General features: G+C 43.3%; 1 protein-coding gene across 2 annotated transcripts in view; it reads left to right on the forward strand.

Annotated features, from left to right (window-relative positions):
• IL22RA1 (interleukin 22 receptor subunit alpha 1) overlaps nucleotides 1-22,845 on the forward strand; it is an 89,334-nt gene that overhangs the window by 45,399 nt on the left and 21,090 nt on the right. The window contains exons 3-4 of one of the 2 annotated variants that reach the window (XM_069756943.1): nucleotides 13,249-13,442; nucleotides 13,890-14,071. In XM_069756943.1, coding sequence (XP_069613044.1) covers nucleotides 13,249-13,442; nucleotides 13,890-14,071 — 376 coding nt within the window. The remainder of the gene's footprint in view (nucleotides 1-13,248; nucleotides 13,443-13,889; nucleotides 14,072-22,845) is intronic. The other variant, XM_069756944.1, reaches the window with a different exon arrangement.

Here is a 22,845-nt window from a genome sequence, read left to right on the forward strand (position 1 = left end):
CCTGTCCTACCTATCTAGCTAGACTGGCCTCCTGTGCTACATCCTGGTTTCATTCTGTGTATGTCTTTTCCCTCTCCACTCACAGTCATTACTTGTGGGGGGGCTAACTATCCTTTGGGGATTTTCTCTGAGGCAAGATAGTTTTCCTGTTTCTATCTTTAGGGGTAGTTAGTTCTCAGGTTGTGACGAGGTGCCTAGGGAGTGTCAGGAGCATCCCACGGCTACTTCTAGTGTTGTGTTGAGCTTAGGGACTGCGGTCAGTACAGGTACCACTTCCTTCAGAGCTCGTCCCATGTTGCTCCTAAACCACCAGTTCATAACAGTACAAGTGGCCAAAAATGAATTAAATGTATCTCAAAAGAAGGAAAAAAAAATTCTGAGCCATTTTTTTTTCTGTGCTCTGTTTTGTCTTTTTTTTCCTCTTGATCTCTGGGTGGTTCAGGATTTATGCTCTGGCATGGATGTTCAGGGTTTGTTTTCTCGTGTGGATCAACTTGCTGCAAGAGTACAGAGTATCCAAGATTATGTTGTCCAGACTCTGGCTTTGGAGCCTAGAATTCCTACTCCTGATTTGTTTTTTGGGGACAGATCCAAGTTTTTGAACTTTAAAAATAACTGCAAATTGTTTTTTGCTTTGAAACCCCGTTCTTCTGGTGATCCCATTCAGCAAATTAAAATCATCATATCCTTGCTGCGTGGTGACCGTCAGGACTGGGCATTCTCCCTTGAATCAGGGGATCCGGCATTGCTGAATGTAGACGCATTTTTTCAAGCACTCGGATTATTGTATGACGAACCTAATTCTGTGGATCATGCAGAAAAAACCCTGTTGGCCCTGTGTCAAGGTCAGGAAGCGGCAGAATTATACTGCCAGAAATTTAGGAAATGGTCTGTGCTCACTAAATGGAATGAGGATGCTCTGGCTGCTATTTTCAGAAAAGGTCTTTCTGAAGCCCTTAAAGATGTTATGGTGGGCTTCCCTACGCCTACTGGTTTGAGCGAATCTATGTCTCTAGCCATTCAGATTGATCGGCGTCGAGCGCAAAGCTGTGCACCATATGGCAGTGTCCTATGAGCAGAGTCCTGAGCCTATGCAATGTGATAGGATTTTGACTAGAACAGAACGGCAGGAATTCAGACGTCAGAATAGGCTATGTTTTTACTGTGGTGATTCTGCTCATGTTATTTCTGATTGCCCTAAGCGTACTAGGAGGGTTGCTAGGTCTGTTACGATCAGTACTGTACAGCCTAAATTTCTTTTATCTGTGACCCTGATTTGCTCATTGTCGTCCTTTTCTGTCATGGCATTTGTGGATTCAGGCGCTGCCCTGAACTTAATGGACTTAGAATTCCCCAGGCGCTGTGGTTTTTCCTTGCAGCCTTTGCAGAGCCCTATTCCTTTGAGGGGCATTGATGCTACACCATTGACCAAGGATAAACCTCAGTACTAGACGCAGATGACCATGTACAGTGGGGCAAAAAAGTATTGTCAGTCAGCAATAGTGCAAGTTCCACCATTTAAAAAGATGAGAGGCGTCTGTAATTTACATCATAGGTAGACCTCAACTATGGGAGACAAACTGAGAAAAAAAAATCCAGAAAATCACATTGTCTGTTTTTTTAACATTTTATTTGCATATTATGGTGAAAAATAAGTATTTGGTCAGAAACAAAATTTCATCTCAATACTTTGTAATATATCCTTTGTTGGCAATGACAGAGGTCAAACGTTTTCTGTAAGTCTTCACAAGGTTGCCACACACTGTTGTTGGTATGTTGGCCCATTCCTCCATGCAGATCTCCTCTAGAGCAGTGATGTTTTTGGCTTTTCGCTTGGCAACACGGACTTTCAACTCCCTCCAAAGGTTTTCTATAGGGTTGAGATCTGGAGACTGGCTAGGCCACTCCAGGACCTTGAAATGCTTCTTACGAAGCCACTCCTTCGTTGCCCTGGCGGTGTGCTTTGGATCATTGTCATGTTGAAAGACCCAGCCACGTTTCATCTTCAATGCCCTTGCTGATGGAAGGAGGTTTGCACTCAAAATCTCACGATACATGGCCCCATTCATTCTTTCATGTACCCGGATCAGTCGTCCTGGCCCCTTTGCAGAGAAACAGCCCCAAAGCATGATGTTTCCACCACCATGCTTTACAGTAGGTATGGTGTTTGATGGATGCAACTCAGTATTCTTTTTCCTCCAAACACGACAAGTTGTGTTTCAACCAAACAGTTCCAGTTTGGTTTCATCAGACCATAGGACATTCTCCCAAAACTCATCTGGATCATCCAAATGCTCTCTAGCAAACTTCAGACGTGCCCGGACATGTACTGGCTTAAGCAGTGGGACACGTCTGGCACTGCAGGATCTGAGTCCATGGTGTGATACTTATGGTAGGCCTTGTTACATTGGTCCCAGCTCTCTGCAGTTCATTCACTAGGTCCCCCCGCGTGGTTCTGGGATTTTTGCTCACCGTTCTTTTGATCATTCTGACCCCACGGGGTGGGATTTTGCGTGGAGCCCCAGATCGAGGGAGATTATCAGTGGTCTTGTATGTCTTCCATTTTCTAATTATTGCTCCCACTGTTGATTTCTTCACTCCAAGCTGGTTGGCTATTGCAGATTCAGTCTTCCCAGCCTGGTGCAGGGCTAAAATTTTGTTTCTGGTGTCCTTTGACAGCTCTTTGGTCTTCACCATAGTGGAGTTTGGAGTCAGACTGTTTGAGGGTGTGCACAGGTGTCTTTTTATACTGATAACAAGTTTAAATAGGTGCCATTACTACAGGTAATGAGTGGAGGAAAAAGGAGACTCTTAAAGAAGAAGTTACAGGTCTGTGAGAGCCAGAAATCTTGATTGTTTGTTTCTGACCAAATACTTATTTTCCACCATAATATGCAAATAAAATGTTAAAAAAACAGACAATGTGATTTTCTGGATTTTTTTTTCTCAGTTTGTCTCCCATAGTTGAGGTCTACCTATGATGTAAATTACAGACGCCTCTCATCTTTTTAAGTGGTGGAACTTGCACTATTGCTGACTGACAAAATACTTTTTTGCCCCACTGTACATGGCTCCAGCACATCAGGAAGATTGCCGTTTTCTGGTGTTGCATAACCTGCATGATGTTGTTGTACTGGGTTTTCCTTCGTTACAGGAACATAATCCGGTGCTGGATTGGAAAGCTATGTCTGTGACTAGTTGGGGTTGTCAAGGGGTACATAGTGACGTTCCTTTGATGTCAATTTCCTCTTCCCCCTCTTCTGAGGTCCCTGAGTTTTTGTCGGATTTCCAGGATGTATTTGATGAGCCCAAGTCCAGTTCCCTTCCTCCACATAGGGACTGTGATTGTGCTATTAACTTGATTCCAGGTTGTAAGTTCCCTAAGGGCCGACTTTTCAATCTGTCTGTGCCAGAGCATGCCGCCATGCGGAGCTATGTTAAGGAATCTTTGGAGAAGGGGCATATTCGGCCGTCTTCGTCACCATTGGGAGCGGCTTTCTTTTTTGTTGCTAAGAAGGATGGCTCCTTGAGACCCTGTATAGATTATCGTCTTCTTAATAAGATTACGGTCAAATTCCAATACCCCTTGCCTTTGCTTTCTGATTTGTTTGCTCAGATTAAGGGGGCTAGTTGGTTTACTAAGATTGACCTCCGAGGGGCATATAATCTTGTTCGTATTAAACAGGGTGACGAATGGAAAACTGCATTTAATACGCCCGAAGGCCATTTTGAATACCTCGTGATGCCATTCGGGCTCTCTAATGCTCCATCTGTGTTCCAATCTTTCATGCATGATATTTTCCGCAATTATCTTGATAAATTCATGGTTGTATATTTGGATGATATTTTGATTTTTTCCGATGATTGGGAGTCTCATGTGAAGCAGGTCAGGATGGTATTCCAGATCCTTTGTGATAATGCTTTATTTGTGAAGGGGTCTAAGTGCCTATTCGGAGTTCAGAAGGTCTCTTTTTTGGGTTTTATTTTTTCTCCCTCGTCTATGGGAATGGATCCTGTTAAGGTCCAAGCTATTCATGACTGGATTCAACCCACATCTGTGAAGAGCCTTCAAAAATTTTTGGGCTTTGCTAATTTCTATCGCCGTTTCATTGCCAACTTTTCCAGTGTGGTTAAGCCCCTTACTGATTTGAAGATGAAAGGCGCTGATGTGACGAATTGGTCCTCTGCGGCTGTTGAGGCCTTTCGGGAGCTTAAACGCCGATTTACTTCTGCCCCTGTGTTGCGTCAGCCGGATGTTTCTCTTCCTTTTCAGGTTGAGGTTGACACTTCTGAGATTGGGGCGGGGGCCGTTTTGTCTCAGAGGGATTCTGATGGTTCTTTGATGAAACCGTGTGCTTTTTTTTCCAGAAAGTTTTTGCCTGCGGAACGCAATTATGATGTCGGCAATCGGGAGTTGTTGGCTATGAAGTGGGCGTTTGAGGAGTGGCGACATTGGCTTGAGGGAGCTAAGCACTGCGTTGTGGTCTTGACTGATCATAAGAATCTGATTTACCTCGAGTCGGCCAAACGGCTGAATCCTAGACAGGCTCGATGGTCCCTGTTTTTCTCCCATTTTGATTTTGTGGTCTCGTATCTTCCGGGATCTAAGAATGTTAAGGCTGATGCCTCTCTAGGAGTTTTTCGCCTGATTCTCCTGGAGTCCTTGAGCCGGTTGGCATTCTTAAGGAAGGGGTGATTCTTTCTGCCATCTCCCCTGATTTGCGGCGGGTGCTTCGGGAATTTCAGGCTGATAGGCCTGACCGCTGTCCAGTGGGGAAGCTATTTGTTCCTGATAGATGGACAAGTAAGGTAATTTCTGAGGTTCATTGTTCAGTGTTGGCTGGTCATCCTGGGATTTTTGGTACCAGAGATTTGGTGGCTAGGTCCTTTTGGTGGCCTTCCTTGTCGCGCGATGTGCATGCTTTTGTGCAGTCCTGTGGGACTTGCGCCCGGGCCAAGCCTTGCTGTTCCCGTGCTAGTGGGTTGCTTTTGCCTTTGCCGGTCCCTGAGAGGCCCTGGACGCATATTTCCATGAATTTTATTTTGGATCTTCCTGTTTCCCAGAAGATGTCTGTTATCTGGGTTGTTTGTGACCGGTTCTCTAAAATGGTCCATCTGGTACCTTTGCCTAAGTTGCCTTCCTCCTCAGATTTGGTTCCATTGTTTTTTCAGCATGTGGTTCGTTTGCATGGCATTCCAGAGAATATTGTGTCTGACAGAGGTTCTCAGTTTGTCTCTAGGTTTTGGCGGGCCTTTTGTGCTAGGATGGGCATTGATTTGTCTTTTTCTTCGGCGTTTCATCCTCAGACTAATGGCCAAACTCAGCGAACTAATCAGACCTTGGAAACATATTTGAGATGCTTTGTGTCTGCTGATCAGGATGATTGGGTGGCTTTCTTGCCGTTGCCCGAGTTTGCGGGGCAGGTTGAGCCTTCTGATTGTCCTGGTGTGGATTCTGTGGTGGACAGGCTGCAGCAGATTTGGACTCATGTGGTGGACAATTTGACGTGGTCTCAGGAAAGGGCTCAACGTTTTGCTAACCGCCATCGGTGTGTTGGTCCCCGGCTTCGTGTGGGGGATTTGGTTTGGTTGTCTTCTCGTCATGTTCCTATGAAGGTTTCTTCCCCTAAGTTTAAGCCTCGGTTTATTGGTCCTTATAAGATTTCTGAAATTATCAATCCGGTGTCTTTTTGTTTGGCTCTTCCAGCCTCTTTTGCCATTCATAATGTTTTCCATAGATCTTTGTTGCGGAGATATGTGGTGCCCGTTGTAGCCTCGGTTGATCCTCCTGCCCCGGTGTTGGTTGAGGGAGAGTTGGAATATGAGGTTGAGAAAATTTTGGATTCTCGTTTTTCGAGGCGGAGGCTTCAGTATCTTGTCAAGTGGAACGGTTATGGCCAGGAAGATAATTCTTGGGTTGTTGCCTCCGATGTCCATGCCGTCGATTTGGTTCGTGCTTTTCACTTGGCTCGTCCTGATCGGCCTGGGGGCTCTGGTGAGGGTTCCGTGACCCCTCCTCAAGGGGGGGGTACTGTTGTGAATTCCGCTCTTGGGCTCCCTCCGCTGGTTGTAAGTGGCACTTTTGTGAGTTCTGCTCTTGGGCTCCCTCCGGTGGTTTTAAGTGGTATGGCTGCTCCTTGGATTTAGCAGTCTGCAGCTCCTTCCACTGATTGTCTTTCTGCTCGGCTATTTATGCCTGGCTCTTCTCTTCAGCCAGTGCCACTTGTCAATGGTTCCTGGTTGGATTCACATCTCTCTTGGATTTCCCTGTTTTCCTGACCAGTTCAGCAAAGTTAAGTCCTTGCTTGCTCTTTTCTGTCCACAGGTTGTGGACTTATCCGTTCTGTGCTTTCTATGTTTTGTCCAGCTTGTCAGTATGGATTAATTCAGTTAAGCTGGAAGCTCTGGGAAGCAGATTTACCCTCCACACCTTTAGTCAGGTGTGGAGATTTTTGTAAACTCTGTGTGGATTTTTTGTAGTTTTTATACTGACCGCACAGTATTCCATCCTGTCCTACCTATCTAGCTAGACTGGCCTCCTGTGCTACATCCTGGTTTCATTCTGTGTATGTCTTTTCCCTCTCCACTCACAGTCATTACTTGTGGGGGGCTATCTATCCTTTGGGGATTTTCTCTGAGGCAAGATAGTTTTCCTGTTTCTATCTTTAGGGGTAGTTAGTTCTCAGGCTGTGACGAGGTGCCTAGGGAGTGTCAGGAGCATCCCACGGCTACTTCTAGTGTTGTGTTGAGCTTAGAGACTGCGGTCAGTACAGGTACCACTTCCTTCAGAGCTCGTCCCATGTTGCTCCTAAACCACCAGTTCATAACAGACGGGGGTCATCTTATACGCCCAGTCATCTTATACGGCATGTGGTTCCCAGGGTCTGGAGGAGAGGAGACTCTCCTTCAGGCCCTGGGATCCATATTCATGTAAAAAATAAAAATAAAAAATATGAATATACTCACCCCTCCGACGGACCCTGGCTCTCAGCGGTGCAAGCATCTGCCTCTGTTCCTAAGAATGCAGTGAGTGAAGGACCTTCGATGACGTCGCGGTCATGCGACCGCTCACGTGACCGCTCACGTGACCACAACATCATCGAAGGTCCTTCACTCACTGCATTCTTAGGAACAGAGGCAGACTCTTGCACCGCTGAGAGCCAGGGTCCGTCGGAGGGGTGAGTATATCCATATTTTTTACTTTTATTCTTTATTTTTTACATGAATATGGATCCCAGGGCCTGAAGGAGAGTCTCCTCTCCTTCATACCCTGGGAACCATCCAGGATTGCTCCGTGCACCTGTACCCGGCGTATAAGACGACCCCCGACTTTTGGGACAATTTTTAGGGGTTAAAAAGTCATCTTATACGCCGGAAAATACGGTACATGTATAACCCTCTTACATTTTGTAAGAAGAGAGAGAGAGTGGGAGAGAGATTTTGTTTCAATACAATCTGTATAGTCTGTGCTCCGTCGGTAATCAATAATCCCTTAAAACACAGGTAGTGGCCACCACTGTACAAGGTATGGTAGTCCCCTTTAAATCTGGGATAGACCATGTGTTTCATAGCTGCAGAAAATTAAAGAGAAACGTGTGGTGTCACGCTAGACATCTTTAGCCCACTCTCTCATGCTTCAGCAGTGTGGGAAATGGTGCCAGACAAGTTCTTTTTTTAGATCCTCAAGAATCAATATACTTGAAATCAATAAAATTGAATCCGACAGGATCGAATATATAAAACAAAATCAAAAGGCATGTTATGCCGGCGTTATGGATCACATCGATAATGCTGCATTACACCAAGGGCTAAAAGCTGGGACGCCAGTAATTTTGCTGTCCACTTTCATTGGAAGCCCAAGAGCTATGCAGCAAAATTACCAAGACGCCATGACAATTATCCTGAAATTTGGAAAGCCAGATCTTTTTGTTACGATGACCTGTAACCCAAAGTGGAAAGAAGTTACTGAAAACTTAGAACCATGGCAAAGGCCAGAGTTCAGACCAGATTTGGTTGCTCGAATATTTAAAATCAAACTCCAAGCCGTGCTTAGCGATATTTTGAAAAAACACATTTTTGGCCATGTAGTTGCCTATGTACATGTAATAGAATTTCAATAACGTGGACTATCACATGCTCACATGCTCTTAATCCTTGGAGAGGAAGATAAACTGAGGGACAAATAAATAATTGACGAATTGGTCTCTGCTGAAATCCCAAATGAGACAGCAAATCCAAAACTGTATGAGGCAGTGATGAAGCACATGATTCATGGCCCATGTGGCGAAGATCAACCTGGTGCTATATGCATGACAGATGGTCAATGCGCAAAAAAATTCCCAAAGGAATTTAATACAGAGATAAACCCCAATGTTGATGGTTATCCACAGTACCGTCGACACAATACTGGAAAAACCAGACGAGGAACGAGAGAAATCGACAATAGATGGGTAATTCCATACACCCCTTATTTATTACTCAAGTACAATTGCCATATCAATGTTGAGATATGTGCTTCAATAAAAAGTATTAAATATCTTTTCAAATATGTATACAAAGGACATGACTGTGCCAATATCAAGTTTGATACAATAAACTGGAATGAACCAGCCATGTACCTAGATTCTCAGTACAGTATATAAGCGCCCCTGAGGGCATGTGGAGAATCAGAAAAAATAAAATACATGATGCTTCACATACCATTGAAAGGCTTGCTGTTCACCTTGAAAACATGCAGCAAGTATTTTTCGAAGATGGTAATGTAGATATGGTTATTTCAGACTCAAAAGCCACTACTCTGCAGGCTTATTTTGAGCTAAACAGAGTTGACCCTTCCTCCCGTCAGTATTTGTACAGTGAAATCCCTAAACACTATGTCTGGGATAGAAAAGCTGTACTAGAAGGATGGAAAAAACGGCGGGCTCAATTAGGGAAAACAATTGCCCGAATGTATACAGTCTTTAACAGATGGTGAGCTGTATTACCTAAGAAACCTTTTAAATCATGTAAGAGGAGCAAAGTCTTATGCTGACTTAAGGACTGTCAATGGAGCTGTATAACATGTAACTTGTATGACACGTATAAAAATGCGTGCATTGATCTTCATCTTTTGGAAGACGATTCCCAATGGGAAGACGGTATAACAGATGCAATCTCTTTCCAAATGCCCTACCAATTTTGTGAATTATTTACTATAATTTGTGTATATGGGGAACCAGCTAAACCTTTGGCATTACAGCAAAAATATAAAACCAAATTTATGGAGGATTACACCAGGCAGTATACTCCAGAAATTGCTGAGCAACTGGCTCTTCGTGATGTTAATGAAGTGCTCTTAAGCAATAAATAGTCCTGTGCTGACTATGGATTGCCAACTCCAGTAAATGTTCCAGATGAAATACTGGACCAACTGAATTGTGCTGTAATAAAGCAGGAGGCTGAGCAATTAAAAGCTATGCTTAATGAAGCTCAGAAATCAGCTTTCGATGCAATTATGCAAGCAGTCAATGCTGCATCACAGCCAGACGACACTAGCTCACAGTTTTTTTTCTGGACGGCCCAGGAGGCAGTGGGAAGACATTTTTGTACAACTGCTTGCACAAGACATTACAAGCAAAGAAGAAGTCAATTTGCTCAGTAGCCTCCACTGGATTGGCGGCTACATTACAACAAAACGGTAGCACCTGCCATTCCAAGTTGCGCCTTGTAATTACAACAAATGAGACCACAGTGTCAAAAATTAAGCCAACCTCACTTCAAGGAAAGGAGCTTAGGGAGTCAGCTGTCGTTATTTGTGACGAAGTAACAATGACTCCCTGTTTTAATATGAATGCTGTAGATAATTTGTTCCAAGACATGTGGAAAAAAAAGACCATTTGATGGAAAAGTGGAAGGTGGAAAAAGAGCCCAAATTGTACAGTCCACCATTAAATACTCAAAATCCTGGAATCAGTTTTCACGGTTCCAGTTACAACAGAATATGAGAACGTCTCAGGATGAAGTTGAGTACAACTCATGGCTACTGAAACTTGGCAATGGAGAGTTGTCAAATGTATATGGTCTACCAGAAGACTCAATTGAATTCTTTTATTGAAGAGGGTGATTTAATTACAGCTATTTTTGGCGACTCAATTGAGATTGCCGATGCAACGGTAGAAGCAATTGCCAATAAAGCAATTCTTACGCCATTGAATGACGTTCACGCCTTGAATGACAAAATTCTTTGTCAAGTTCAAGGTGAACACTCACAGATTCTCACAGATTACCCTGTAGAGTTTCTTAACTCTTTGAATCCCACTGGGATGCCTCCTCCTGAACTAAAGCTGAAACCAGGAGCTGTAATTATGCTCCAGCGTAATCTTAACAGAAAGCGTGGCCTTTGTAATGGCACAAGGCTTTATGTGAAAAGCTTAAAAGGAAACGTTATTCATGCCGTTGCTTTAAATGGAAAAGCAAAGGGTCAGACAGTTCTTATTCCAAGAATTGACCTGATTTCCAAAGATAAAAACTTGCCAGTCCAGATGCGACAGCGTCAGTTTCCTGTCATGTTGGCTTTTGCAGTGACCATCAATAAATCTCAGGGGCAGTCCTTGGATATTGTAGGAATTTATTTGCCTCTCCCAGTGTTTTCACACGGGCAGTTATATGTGGCTTTCTCCAGGGGAAGGAAAAGCCAACAAATAAGGGTCAAAATATTTGAGACACAGAAGCAGAGTAAACTTATTCCTAACTTTGACAAATGGTTTACTGTGAGCTGTGTGTACAAAGAAGTCTTTTATTAAGCTTTTTAACAATTGTAAAAGCCAAAAAATGTTGTACACAAAAGCCGGACTAACTCCTAGCCGCGGTCTGCAGACCAAACTTGCGCTCAACCATGTGAAATAGCTTACGCTCAGGAAGATTGAGAAATAGCGCTATTGGATATCTCTACCCGTTCATTTCCTTTAGGAATAGGGTTATGGGATAGCTCTACCCTTTCACTTTCTTCATGGATAGCACTATCGGATAGCTCTACCCGAACAGTATTAACTGCAGAGCTTTTTCATACACAAGGTAGGAGTGGCAGGAGAGGTACACCAGGTATTTATGTTTGCTATTAGTCTGCTATTAGTCTGCACATACGCCAGTCTGGTGCTTGGGTACACCCCATTGCGTGGTTCATAATCACCGTGCGCGCCCGAATCAAATCTAAAAGTGTTCAAATTCACCTGGAACTGCAAGTTTCAGGAAACTCGACTCAAAGTCAACCCTCCATGGATCAATCCGCTCATTTCTAATACCTTGCCTAACTAAAACATTGTTTCTTCAAAGTTAATTCTTCGGTTTTCCATTATGTCTATGATATCACATGATTAAAAAATGACTAGCTGAATCCTTCTAAGCTCTATGTAGAAACAGGAGATCAATTTTCTTTGCATACATCACAGCAAAAGTCCCTGTTGGGGGAGAGGAGGGAACAGCTGAGTCAGTAGTTGAAGGAAGAGGGGAATGAGTCATATAAGGGCAAGATACTTTTGGGTTTCTACGTAGAGAAAAGAGAAGTATAAACTGGGAAGAAAGGCAAAATGAGCAATTGTAAGCACACAGTGCTATATAATATGATGATTGCAATATATTAGGAGGATAGAAACTTTGTTGGGAGGAGGACTTCTTTAATGAATCAGGCAAGGTGCGTAGTGGCATGCGATACTATGTACACCTTGCCTGAAATCTTACTATAGCCTCTGTTGGAGTAAGATTTATGGCATTTGCCATTCGTCATGAATTTGCCGAAATGATGCCACGCCTTCTCATCCCTGCTTTGACAGAGTGGGCAGAGCTGGGGAGAGAATGCCATCAAAACACCAAAGTCTCATTTATTTTACTGTATTGGGGTGGGCCAGGGCTGTAGTCATGGCTGAGAGTAATCCTTGTATCACACCCTGGCCTCTCCCTGCACTACAATAGTGCCTTTCCTTCGGCATATCTGCATTCTGGGTCTCCATGCCATGGAGCGCCAGTGGTTCTTGGTAGACGGCACCGCACAAAGAGAGACACAGTCCAGCTCAACTTTAACAACAACAGCTTTACTTGGTTCTGTACGCAGAATATCCATATTCATTTCAGCATCAACATCAGATTTCACAACGTGCAACTCCTCTTCTGTCCGTGTCCTTCTCTCTCTCTCTTGCTAAGCTCGCTTCTGGGATGGACCGTACCTTTCGATCCCTCAGCGTCCTCTCTGCTCAGCCTTACTCTGTTTGCGGACTCCCTCAGCCATTTTGCCCCAGTTCTGAGGGTGCTGGCCCACACAATAAGCTGCCACTTGATGAGCGACCTGCCCATACTGGTTAGCCTTTTCTAGCAACTGCAGGCCCACTAATACTGCACCGCTAGCACTGTTGCTGTTGCTCCTTCTGATAAAGTCCTGGCCAGGGATGCTATATGGCTGGGCCTTACACTTCTCTAACGTTGCGTGGCACGATGTAGCATGGAGCTGGCTAGCCCAAGTGAGCTGCATGGGCGCCCAGGCCCCAACTCAGATCTGTCAGGAAGTCCCTCCTGCCTGATCCACCGTGCCCCTCCTATGTTTAACCATATACTATCAGAAACTCCTACTATACTATGTACAATCCCATACTCTATGTGCCTCCATCTTGTGGCTGAACTAAGCACTGCACTTTCCCTATAATAAGACAATATGCACTGTGCAGCAGCAGCTATAATACTTTAAATAAATACACTTCTCTCCTATAAATAACATTCACAGTGCTAGACAACAATATGCATACAGTAATTAGAGCTCACGGTTAACCAGGATGTACTTAAAGGGATAGAGGCACACATCAGTCTTTGTAACCCCTTACAACTGCTCACAAAATCTACAACTTTTCTAAGCTTTTTCCATCAGAAATCTGTTGAAAAAACTGTTATGAATTGTCCCCATAGACAGTCCACCTATTTATTAAAAATTGTCAGGTTTAGATGTCTTAATTTTGTGTATAGAGACCTGAAGAAGATCTTTGTACCAAGACCAGACCTGCATTCACTCACATACAATACAACCTAAACAAAAAGTACACTTGGTGAGGATAAATCTATTAAACTTACCACTAGATATTTGTCCTGAACAATAAAGCGATTTTCTTTTTTTGTTCTTCTCTATACATAATAATATATACTTGTTTAAAAATCCAGAATATTTAAGAATTTGACAAAATCCTAACTCATTTCTGGAGTTTCTAAGTATTGTTCCCATATTTTTTTTAGATATGGCCAAACAGAGTGGTTGCTGCTGCATGGTTGCCAAAATATCACTAGAGTACACTGTAATTTGACAAATGCTATAATAAATGATGTAGAAGAATTCATGGAAAACCAATATTTTGGGAGAGTCATGGCGTTCTCAAAAAACTGTACCTCTGACTGGGTAATATCAAAAAGACTGAACCCAAGAGATGACAGTGAGTATTTCTAAGAAGCAAACTGTGTTATTTTGTGAAGGAAACTAATACACTATACACTATAATGACGGGCGTTCGTTAGTAAATGTGTATTGCTCTTAGAAAAGCAGAATAATAACTTTGCAGATATGACATATATGGCTAACAAAAATAAAAGTATTGGTAGTAAATAGCAAGCTCTCGAGACAAGTTAGATCTTTTCATCAGGCATGATTTAACAAAGTGTCTGATAAAACACAAGTAACAGATAAAAGAAAGCAGAAATAATATATGCATTTTGTTAGATTTTTCACAATACCAAGCCTTGTCAATATTTTAGATATGAATAGCCTTATACTCTATTACATATTATTGTATATGAAGAATATTTGACTACATGACTATTGCATTGTTTAAGAAATGACCACTGTCTCTGATTACGATTTTTTTTTTTGTTCCTCTCTGCAGCATATTTGATTTTACCAAAACTAAACTATATTCAGCATGTGAATTCAATAACAATTCTCGTGTCCTCTCCCTCGGTGCCAAAAAGGGGTAAAGACAAGTGGCCAATAACAGTGGAAGATCTTTACAAAAATGATCGTTTTGAATACCATTTGAACTTTTTTAACAATGAGAAACAAGATACAGTAAGTTGTATTTCTGCCACTAGCTATTGTTACAATCTGCTGTTGTTGAGCTGTGTATACCCCTACCCACACCATAGCTTTCTGTGTACATTTTATAGTGAGAGAGCTGCTAATCAATGCTGGGACGTGGTCGGACTAGGAGGCACAAGGCCTGTTGTCCTGCAGTGATAGTCTACTGTTGACAAAACACTGATTGTATAGAAACAGCAAAACGTCTCCTAGAAAGTGACACATTGCTGGAATCGGGGCTTACTGCCCTAAATCACGGTGTCCCTAGATTATGTAGCAAAAACCTGCTGGCTGATTTCCTTTAAAGCGAAGCTGCCAGCAAGATTGTGGTTATTAAACCTTTGGCATGATACTATAAGGAACATAATAACTGGTTTTACTAAGAGGGACAAAGTAAAATAACATTGCCATATATTGCTAGTAGGAGCTGCTGTGACCTGTTACAGTTAAACAACTCTGCCTGGATTAACACCTATGAAGTCAGCACTAGCAGTGCCAAGTAGAGTATTGATCAAACGGTGGTAGTGTTTTAACTTTAGTTCCTTCCTCCTTTCAATAGGGACATGTCTAGAAAGGTATTTACAAGTCATAATATATTTTAGCCCTGGCAATAAATTCCCTTTAATGCTTTCTACACATTACCCATGTATAGAGGGTGTCTGAGCATTCCTCTGCTTTCATTTTTCCATACCGTAATTGATCTGATCAGTACAGAGTTATGGACATAGATTCCATATCAGAAGTGTGTTTCTATTGCCCCTCTATCTCAGGCCTGTTCTACATATGGCCCATGGGCCTCGTGAAGGATGTTATGCGGCCCGTGGGGCTGTCCAGGAGACGCTGCTCCCTCTTTCCTAACATCAAATGTATTCGCGTATTTCTGAGAAGAATACTGTATGTTTGAAGATTGCAGTGCCATGAATGAAGCAACGCAGAAGTCAGCACACTGCTGACGTCATGGCACGGCTCCTAGAGCTCGGCAGCATTGGTGGTGAGGACGTGGTGGAGTCAAAGATGAAGTGTTTGTTTTTGTTTTGTGTTACTTTCCAGGGGACATTTTGCGGCAATGGGGACACTATGGGGGTCAATATGGTGCAAAAGAGGTCATTATGTGGCAATGGGGAACATGGGGAAATGGTGAACACTATGGGGGACATTATGGAGCAATGGGGAACATTATACAGCTCTGGGGAACATTATGGGGCAATTTGGGACATTATGGAGGATTGAGAAAGGGGCATAGTATAGTGTACGATGGGGGGACTTTAGGCAGCAAGGCAGTGTGGAGGAGATATTATGGAAAGGTGTAGTTTGAGGGGACATTATGGAGTAGGGCTGTGTGGAGTGGATGTTATGGAAAGGGGCTGTGTGGAGGAGATATTATGGAGAGGTGCTGTTTGGCGGAGATATAATGGAGAAAGCCTGTGTGTGGGGATATTCTGAAGAGGGACAGTGTGGAGGGGACATTATGGAGAGTTGCAGTGTGGGTGATAATATGAAGAGGAACAGTGAGTTGAGCGACATTATGGAGAGAAGTAGTATAGGGGGATTCTCTGGAGAGGGGCAGTGTTAGGATGAAATTTTGTTCAGTAAGGCACAATTATTTATTCCGGGGCACAGCATGAGAGATGTGTTTACTTATGGGGCAGTATTATGATCCTTTTATTTCCGTGTCTGGAAGTGATGCTGAAGATGGAGATAAAGGAAGTCTTCAAAGATCAGTTCTGGGCATTAAATCTCATCATGGCCAGGGCTGGTTTTAGACAAAATGGGGCCCTGGGCAAAAGTTTAAAGTGGGGCCCTAAATGCTAACATATTGGACCATCACACAAACATTTCAGTTGTATTTATATGTGCTGAGTTCAGGCCTTTAAACGAGCGTGACAGACAATATTGAAGTCGTTCTATGTTTGTTTCCCAGCCTCTTTACACGGGCTGAGGAAGAATGATGCACACAGAACGATCACTAGGAGATCAAGCTGTCCCCATACAGTATCATGTTATCGGCAGCACATCTTCAGTTTTCTCCGGGCGATGTGCTGCTGAGAACAATTATTTTTGTTCCGGCATAAACAATCCATTCACTCGATGAATAGGCAGCATTTTGCTCGTTTAGTATAATACACCCCATAGTCCTCCACATAGTATAATACACACCCCATATTGCTCCATACAGTATAATACACACCAATAGTCCTCCACATAGTATAATACACACCTCATAGTGCTCCATACAGTGCAATACATACCCCATAGTGCTAGAAACAGTATAATACATGCTCCATACAGTACAATGCACACCATAGTCCTCCACAGGGGTAGAATGCAGTCCCCACAGAAGTATATTGCAGCCCCCTTAGGAGCTTAATGCAGCCTCATAGGAGTATAATGCAGCCCCATAGTAGTATAATGCAGCTCCCCCATATAATATAATGCAGCCTCCGTAGGAGTAGAATACATCCCCCTAGAAGTATAATGCAGCATCCATAGGAGTGTAATTCAGCCCCCATAGAGTATAATGCAGCCCCCATAGCAGTATAATACATCCACACAGTAGTATAATGCAGACCCATAGAAGTATAATGCCGTCCCCATAGAAGTATAATGCAGTCCTCACAGGAGTATAATGCAGCCCCCTAGTAGTATAATGCAGCATCCATGGGAGTATAATGCAGCTCTCCATAGAGTATAATGAAGCTCTCATAGGAGCATAATGCAGCCACACACTAGTATTATGCAGCACCATAGGAGTATGACACCCCCACAGCGGTATAATGCAGCCCCATAGGGGTATAATGCAGCCTCCATAGGAGCATAATGCAGCCCCTCAGAGTAAAATGCAGCCCCATAGGAGTATAATACAACCCCATAGGATTATCATGCAGCTCCCAGAGGAGTATCATGCAGCTCCCCTAGGAGTATCATGCAGCCCCCTAGGAATATCATGCAGCCACATAGGAGTATCATGCAGCCCTATGGAATATGTTGCAGTCTCACAGAACTATAATGCAGTTCTCACAGGAGTATAATACAGCCCCACAGGAGTATAATGCAGCCCAATAGGAGTATTATGCAGCCCTGTAGGAGTATAATGCAGCCCTATGGAGTATATTGCAGCCCCACAGGAGGATAATGCAGCCTACAATAGAGTATCATGCAGCTCCTACAGGAGCCTAATGCAGTCCCCCATAGGAGTATAATGCAGCCCCCCACAGAGTATAATGCAGCCCCATAGGAGTATAATGCAGCCCCCTAGGAGTATAATGCAGCCTCCATAGGAAAAGAATGCAGCCCCCCATAGAGTATAATGCAGCCCCATAGGAGTATAATGCAGCCCCACAGGAGTATAATACAGCCCCCATAGGAGTATGATGCAGCCCCATAGGAGTATAATGCAGCCCCCACAGGAGTATTGTATAACAAGAGGAAGCCAAGTCAATGCTAATTATTAAAAATCTGAAAACTTTATTTTGACCAATTAATCACACACAAAATATTAGAAAATATTTTTTTAAAAAGCAACACACAGAGCAAGAGGTATGTAAACATATAGATTGTAGGTTAGTGACCAAAAAATCCAAATTGATGAGTGCTGGCCACAATACCAAAGCACTGAGGGTAAACAGTAAACCTGTTGCTACTGACAAAGTGTCATGATTAGTCAGTTAGTGGGTGGTTAGATCAGGGTATATTAGGGGACCATTAAAGTTGCAAATAAATGCCTATATAGATGCTAGTGATCACTAAGGTTTGTCCCAGTACCATAGCCCCGGTAAAACAACTCTAAAATACCACCCCTTTTAGCTGCCACAATAGGAGCAACAACAGCAAAAAGATTAAATATAATTACCCATCATTGTGCCGGGTATGTATCCCAGGACTCACTCCCCGACGCACGTTTCGGTAAAGGTTTTCCTTCTTCAGGGAGCATGGCTTCTGGGGTCAGATGTCCCTGTATATGTATCCGGCCTCTCTGATCATCTGATCGGGATGAGCTCAATTGCGCAGGTGCGCGGCTGCCAAGCCGCACACCAGCACCGCCAATCCAGACCAAATCACGTAGGTCGGCCGGCGCTTAGCCGTCACCACATAACGAGGTACATGAAAGGGCAATGCTGGCACACCCCGGAGAGCGGACAAGGAAAAGACCGCAGGCGTGTGCACAAAACATAGCCATCCCTATAAGCATAAAATTGCTGTTCTGGTGCATAATAGCTAGTATAGGAGCTAAACATTAATTTATCCAAATTATATGCTCCCCAGAACACATGTTAAATATTAAATACGATATCTCAGTTCTTACATCCAATTAACATAGTACAATGATATATAAGCACAAGTCAAAAAGGAAAGTCCATAAGAGCTTCATAATATTATTGGATCTATTTATTTTATCCAGAAGGAGTCCAAATCTTGTTATTTTATTTAAAGTTAAAGTGCCTCGGTATTGTTTTTAATGTTGTCAAATCCGTAACTGTGGCTGCTGCAAGAATATCACGTACATGCTCTCGTGTACATATTCTTAATTGGTGTGATGTTAAGCCAACATATATTTTTCTGCAGCCGCATGTAGCATAATATCACCTGTGCAGTAGCACAAGTGATATGTTGTTTAATAAGAAAATCCCGTGTTCCATCTGCCGAGGTGAAGGTATTAGTTTGCAGAATATTCCTGCAGGCCATACAATTCCCACAGGGGAAACATCCCTGTGGTGGGCCGCAGGAGTTGAAGAAGTTCTTGGTTGCAGGGACATAGTGACTGTGAACTAGAATATCAGCTAAATTTTGAGCTCTTCTTGCAGTCATCAGAGGGTTTTTAGATAGAAAACATGATAGAGCAGGATCGATCTGCAAGACGTTCCAATGGAGTTTGAGGCCACAGGAGTATAATGCAGCCCCATAGGAGTATAATGCAGCCCCATAGGAGTATAATGCAGCCCCATAGGAGTATCATGCAGCCCCATAGGAGTATCATGCAGCCCCATAGGAGTATAATGCAGCCTCACAGGAGTATAATGCAGCCCCCCATAGAGTATAATGCAGCCCCACAGTCCCACAGTCCTGCAGTATTATGGCCACCCCATAATCACTGATTTATAAAATAAATAAATACAATACTCACCTCTCCTCATTCTCCCCTGCAGAACGCCTCCTCACCTCAACATGCTCCAATGCCCTGCATAGCGTGGTGCTTGATGAAGTGATGTCACCACACGGCTGTTGCCTCAAAGGCAGAGAGGGATGATGGGAGAGGGTACATCATGTGACACTCTCTCCTCCATCATTGCTTTCATCTATAGATGCCGATACAGTTGAATATGTGGGGTGCTGGCACCGGACTCCCCTGACTCACGGGCCCCATAGCGGCCACGTGGTCTGGTGCTATTGGCCTCATGCCACTGGCTAAGGGCCCCTATGGCAGTGGAGGCCCTAGGCAGATGCCTAGTCTTCCTGTGCCTAATGCCAGCCCTGATCATGGCATCTGTACTACATGGGAAAAAAAAGAGATGAGAACGAGTTGAATCAGAGAAGATATCACCTATAAGGTACCTGGATGTAAATATTTATTTGTGATACTGCCTGTGTCTCATTAACCCCTTAGTGACAGAGCCAATTTGGTACTTAATGACCGAGCCAATTTTTGCAATTCTGACCACTGTCACTTTATGAGGTTATAACTCTGGAACGCTTCAACGGATCCCGCTGATTCTGAGATTGTTTTTTCGTGGCATATTGTACTTCATGTTAGTGGTAACATTTCTTCGATATTACTTGCGATTATTTATGAAAAAAATGGAAATATGGCGAAAATCTTTAAAATTTTGCAGTTTTCAAACTTTGTATTTTTATGCCCTTAAATCAGAGAGATATGTCACGAAAAATAGTTAATAAATAACATTTCCCACATGTCTACTTTACATAAGCACAATTTTGGCAACATCATTTTTTTTTGTTAAGGACTTATAAGTGTTAAAAGTTGACCAGCAATTTCTCATTTTTACAACACCTTTTTTAGGGACCACATCACATTTGAAGTCATTTTGAGGGGTCTATATGATAGAAAATAATGAAGTGTGACACCATTCTAAAAACTACACCCCTCAAGGTTCTCAAAACCACATTCAAGAAGTTTATTAACCCTTTAGGTGCTTCACAGGAACTGAAACGATGTGGAAGGAAAAAATGAACATTTAACTTTTTTTTGCAAACATTTTAATTCAGAACCATTTTTTTTATTTTCACAAGTGTAAAAACAGAAATGTAACCATAAATTTTGTTATGCAATTTCTCCTGAATACGCCAATACCCCATATGTGGGGGTAAACCACTGTTTGGGCGCACCGCAGAGCTTGGAAGTGAAGGAGCGTCGTTTGACTTTTTCAATGCAGAATTGGCTGGAATTGAGATCGGACGCCATGTCACGTTTAGAGAGCCCCTGTTGTGCCTAAACAGTGGAAACTCCCCACAAGTGACACCATTTTGTAAACTAGACCCCTTAAGAAACTTATCTAGATGTGTGGTGAGCACTTTGAACCCCCAAGAGCTTCACAGAAGTTTATAACGTAGAGCCGTGAAAATAAAAAATCGCATTTGTTTACACAAAAATGATCTTTTCGCCCACAAATTCTTATTTTCACAAGGGTAACAGGAGAAATTAGACCACAAAAGTTGTTGTGCAATTTCTCCTGAATACGTCGATACCCCATATGTGAGGGTAAACCACTGTTTGGGCGCACGGCAGAGCTTGGAAGAGAAGGAGCGCCGTTTTACTTTTTCAATGTAGAATTGGCAGGAATTGAGATTGGACGCCATGTCGCGTTTGGAGAGCCCCTGATGTGCCTAAACAGTGGAAACCCCCCACAAGTGAAACATTTTGGAAACTAGACCCCTTAAGGAACTTATGTAGATGTGTGGTGAGCACTTTGAACCCCTATGTGCTTCACAGAAGTTTATAACGTTGAGCCGTGAAAATAAAAAATCGCATTTTTTCTACAAAAATGATCTTTTTGCCCCCAAATTTTTATTTTCACAAGGGTAACAGGAGAAATTAGACCACAAATGTTGTAGTGCAATTTCTCCTGAGTACGTCGATACCCAATATGTGGGGGTAAACCACTGTTTGGGCGCACCGCAGAGCTTGGAAGAGAAGGAGTGCCGTTTTACTTTTTCAATGTAGAATTGTCTGGAATTGAGATCGGACGCCATGTCGCGTTTGGAGAGCCCCTGATGTGCCTAAACAGTTGAAACCCCCCACAAGTGACCCCATTTTGGAAACTAGACCCCCCATGGAACTTATCTAGATGTGTGGTGAGAACTTTGAATGCCCAAGTGCTTCACAGAAGTTTAGAATGCAGAGTCGTGAAAATAAAAAATATTTTTTTTCCACAAAAAATATTTTTTATCCCCCAAGTATTTACTTTCACAAGGGTAACAAGAGAAATCGGACCCCAAAAGTTGTTGTCCAATTTGTCCTGAGTATGCTGGTTCCCCATATGTGGGGGTAAACCACTGTTTGGGCGCACGGCAGAGCTCGGAAGGCAGGAGCACTGTTTTGGAATGCAGACTTTGATAGAATGGTCTGCGTGCGTTATGTTGCGTTTGCAGAGCCCCTGATGTACCTAAACAGTAGAAACCCTCCACAAGTGACCCCATTTTGGAAACTAGACCCCCCAAGGAACTTATCTACATGTGTGGTGAGAACTTTGAATGCCCAAGTGCTTCACAGAAGTTTAGAATGCAGAGTCGTGAAAATAAAAAAATATTTTTTTTTTCCACAAAAAAGATTTTGTAGCCCCCAAGTTTTTATTTTCACAAGGGTAACAGGAGAAATTGGACCCCAAAAGTTGTTGTCCAATTTATCCCGAGTACGCTGATGCCCCATATGTGGGGGTAACCCACTGTTTGGGCGCACGGCAGAGCTCAGAAGGGAGGGAGCACCATTTGACTTTTTGAGCGCAAAATTGGCTGTCGTGTTTGGAGACCCCCTGATGTACCTAAACAGTGGAAACACCCCAATTCTAGCTCCAACCCTAACCCCAACACACCCCTAACCCTAATCCCAACCCGATCCATAATCCTAATCACTAACCCTAACGATAATCACAACCCTTACCCCAAAACAACCCTAATGTCAACCCTAACCATAACCCTAATCAAAACCCTAAATCCAACACACCCCTAATCCTATTCTCAACCCTAACCTCAAACCTAACCCTAATCCCAATACACCCCTAATCACAACCCTAACCTTAACCCTAATCCCAAACCTAACCCTAATCCCAAGCGTAACCCTAATGCCAACCCTAACCCTAATACCAACCCTAATCCAAACCCTAACCCTAATCCCAACTCTAACCCTAACTTTAGCCCCAACCCTAGCCCTAACTTTAGCCCCAACCCTAACCCTAGCCCTAAGGCTACTTTCACACTTGCGTTGTTTGGCATCCGTCGCAATCCGTCGTTTTGGACAAAAAACGGATCCTGCAAATGTGCCCGCAGGATGCGTTTTTTGCCCTTAGACTTGTATTGCCGACGGATCATGACAGATGGCCACACGTCGCGTCCGTCGTGCACTGGATCAGTTGTGTTTTGGCGGACCATCGGCACAAAAAACGTTCAATGTAACATTTTTTTGTATGTCGCGTCTGCCATTTCTGACCGCGCATGCGTGGCCGTAACTCCGCCCCCTCCTCCCCAGGACATAGATTGGGCAGGGGATGCGTTGAAAAACTACATCCGCTGCCCAGGTTGTGCACAATTTTCAC

Source organism: Ranitomeya imitator, chromosome 3, assembly GCF_032444005.1.
Source record: "Ranitomeya imitator isolate aRanImi1 chromosome 3, aRanImi1.pri, whole genome shotgun sequence".
Classification (NCBI taxonomy): domain Eukaryota; kingdom Metazoa; phylum Chordata; class Amphibia; order Anura; family Dendrobatidae; genus Ranitomeya; species Ranitomeya imitator.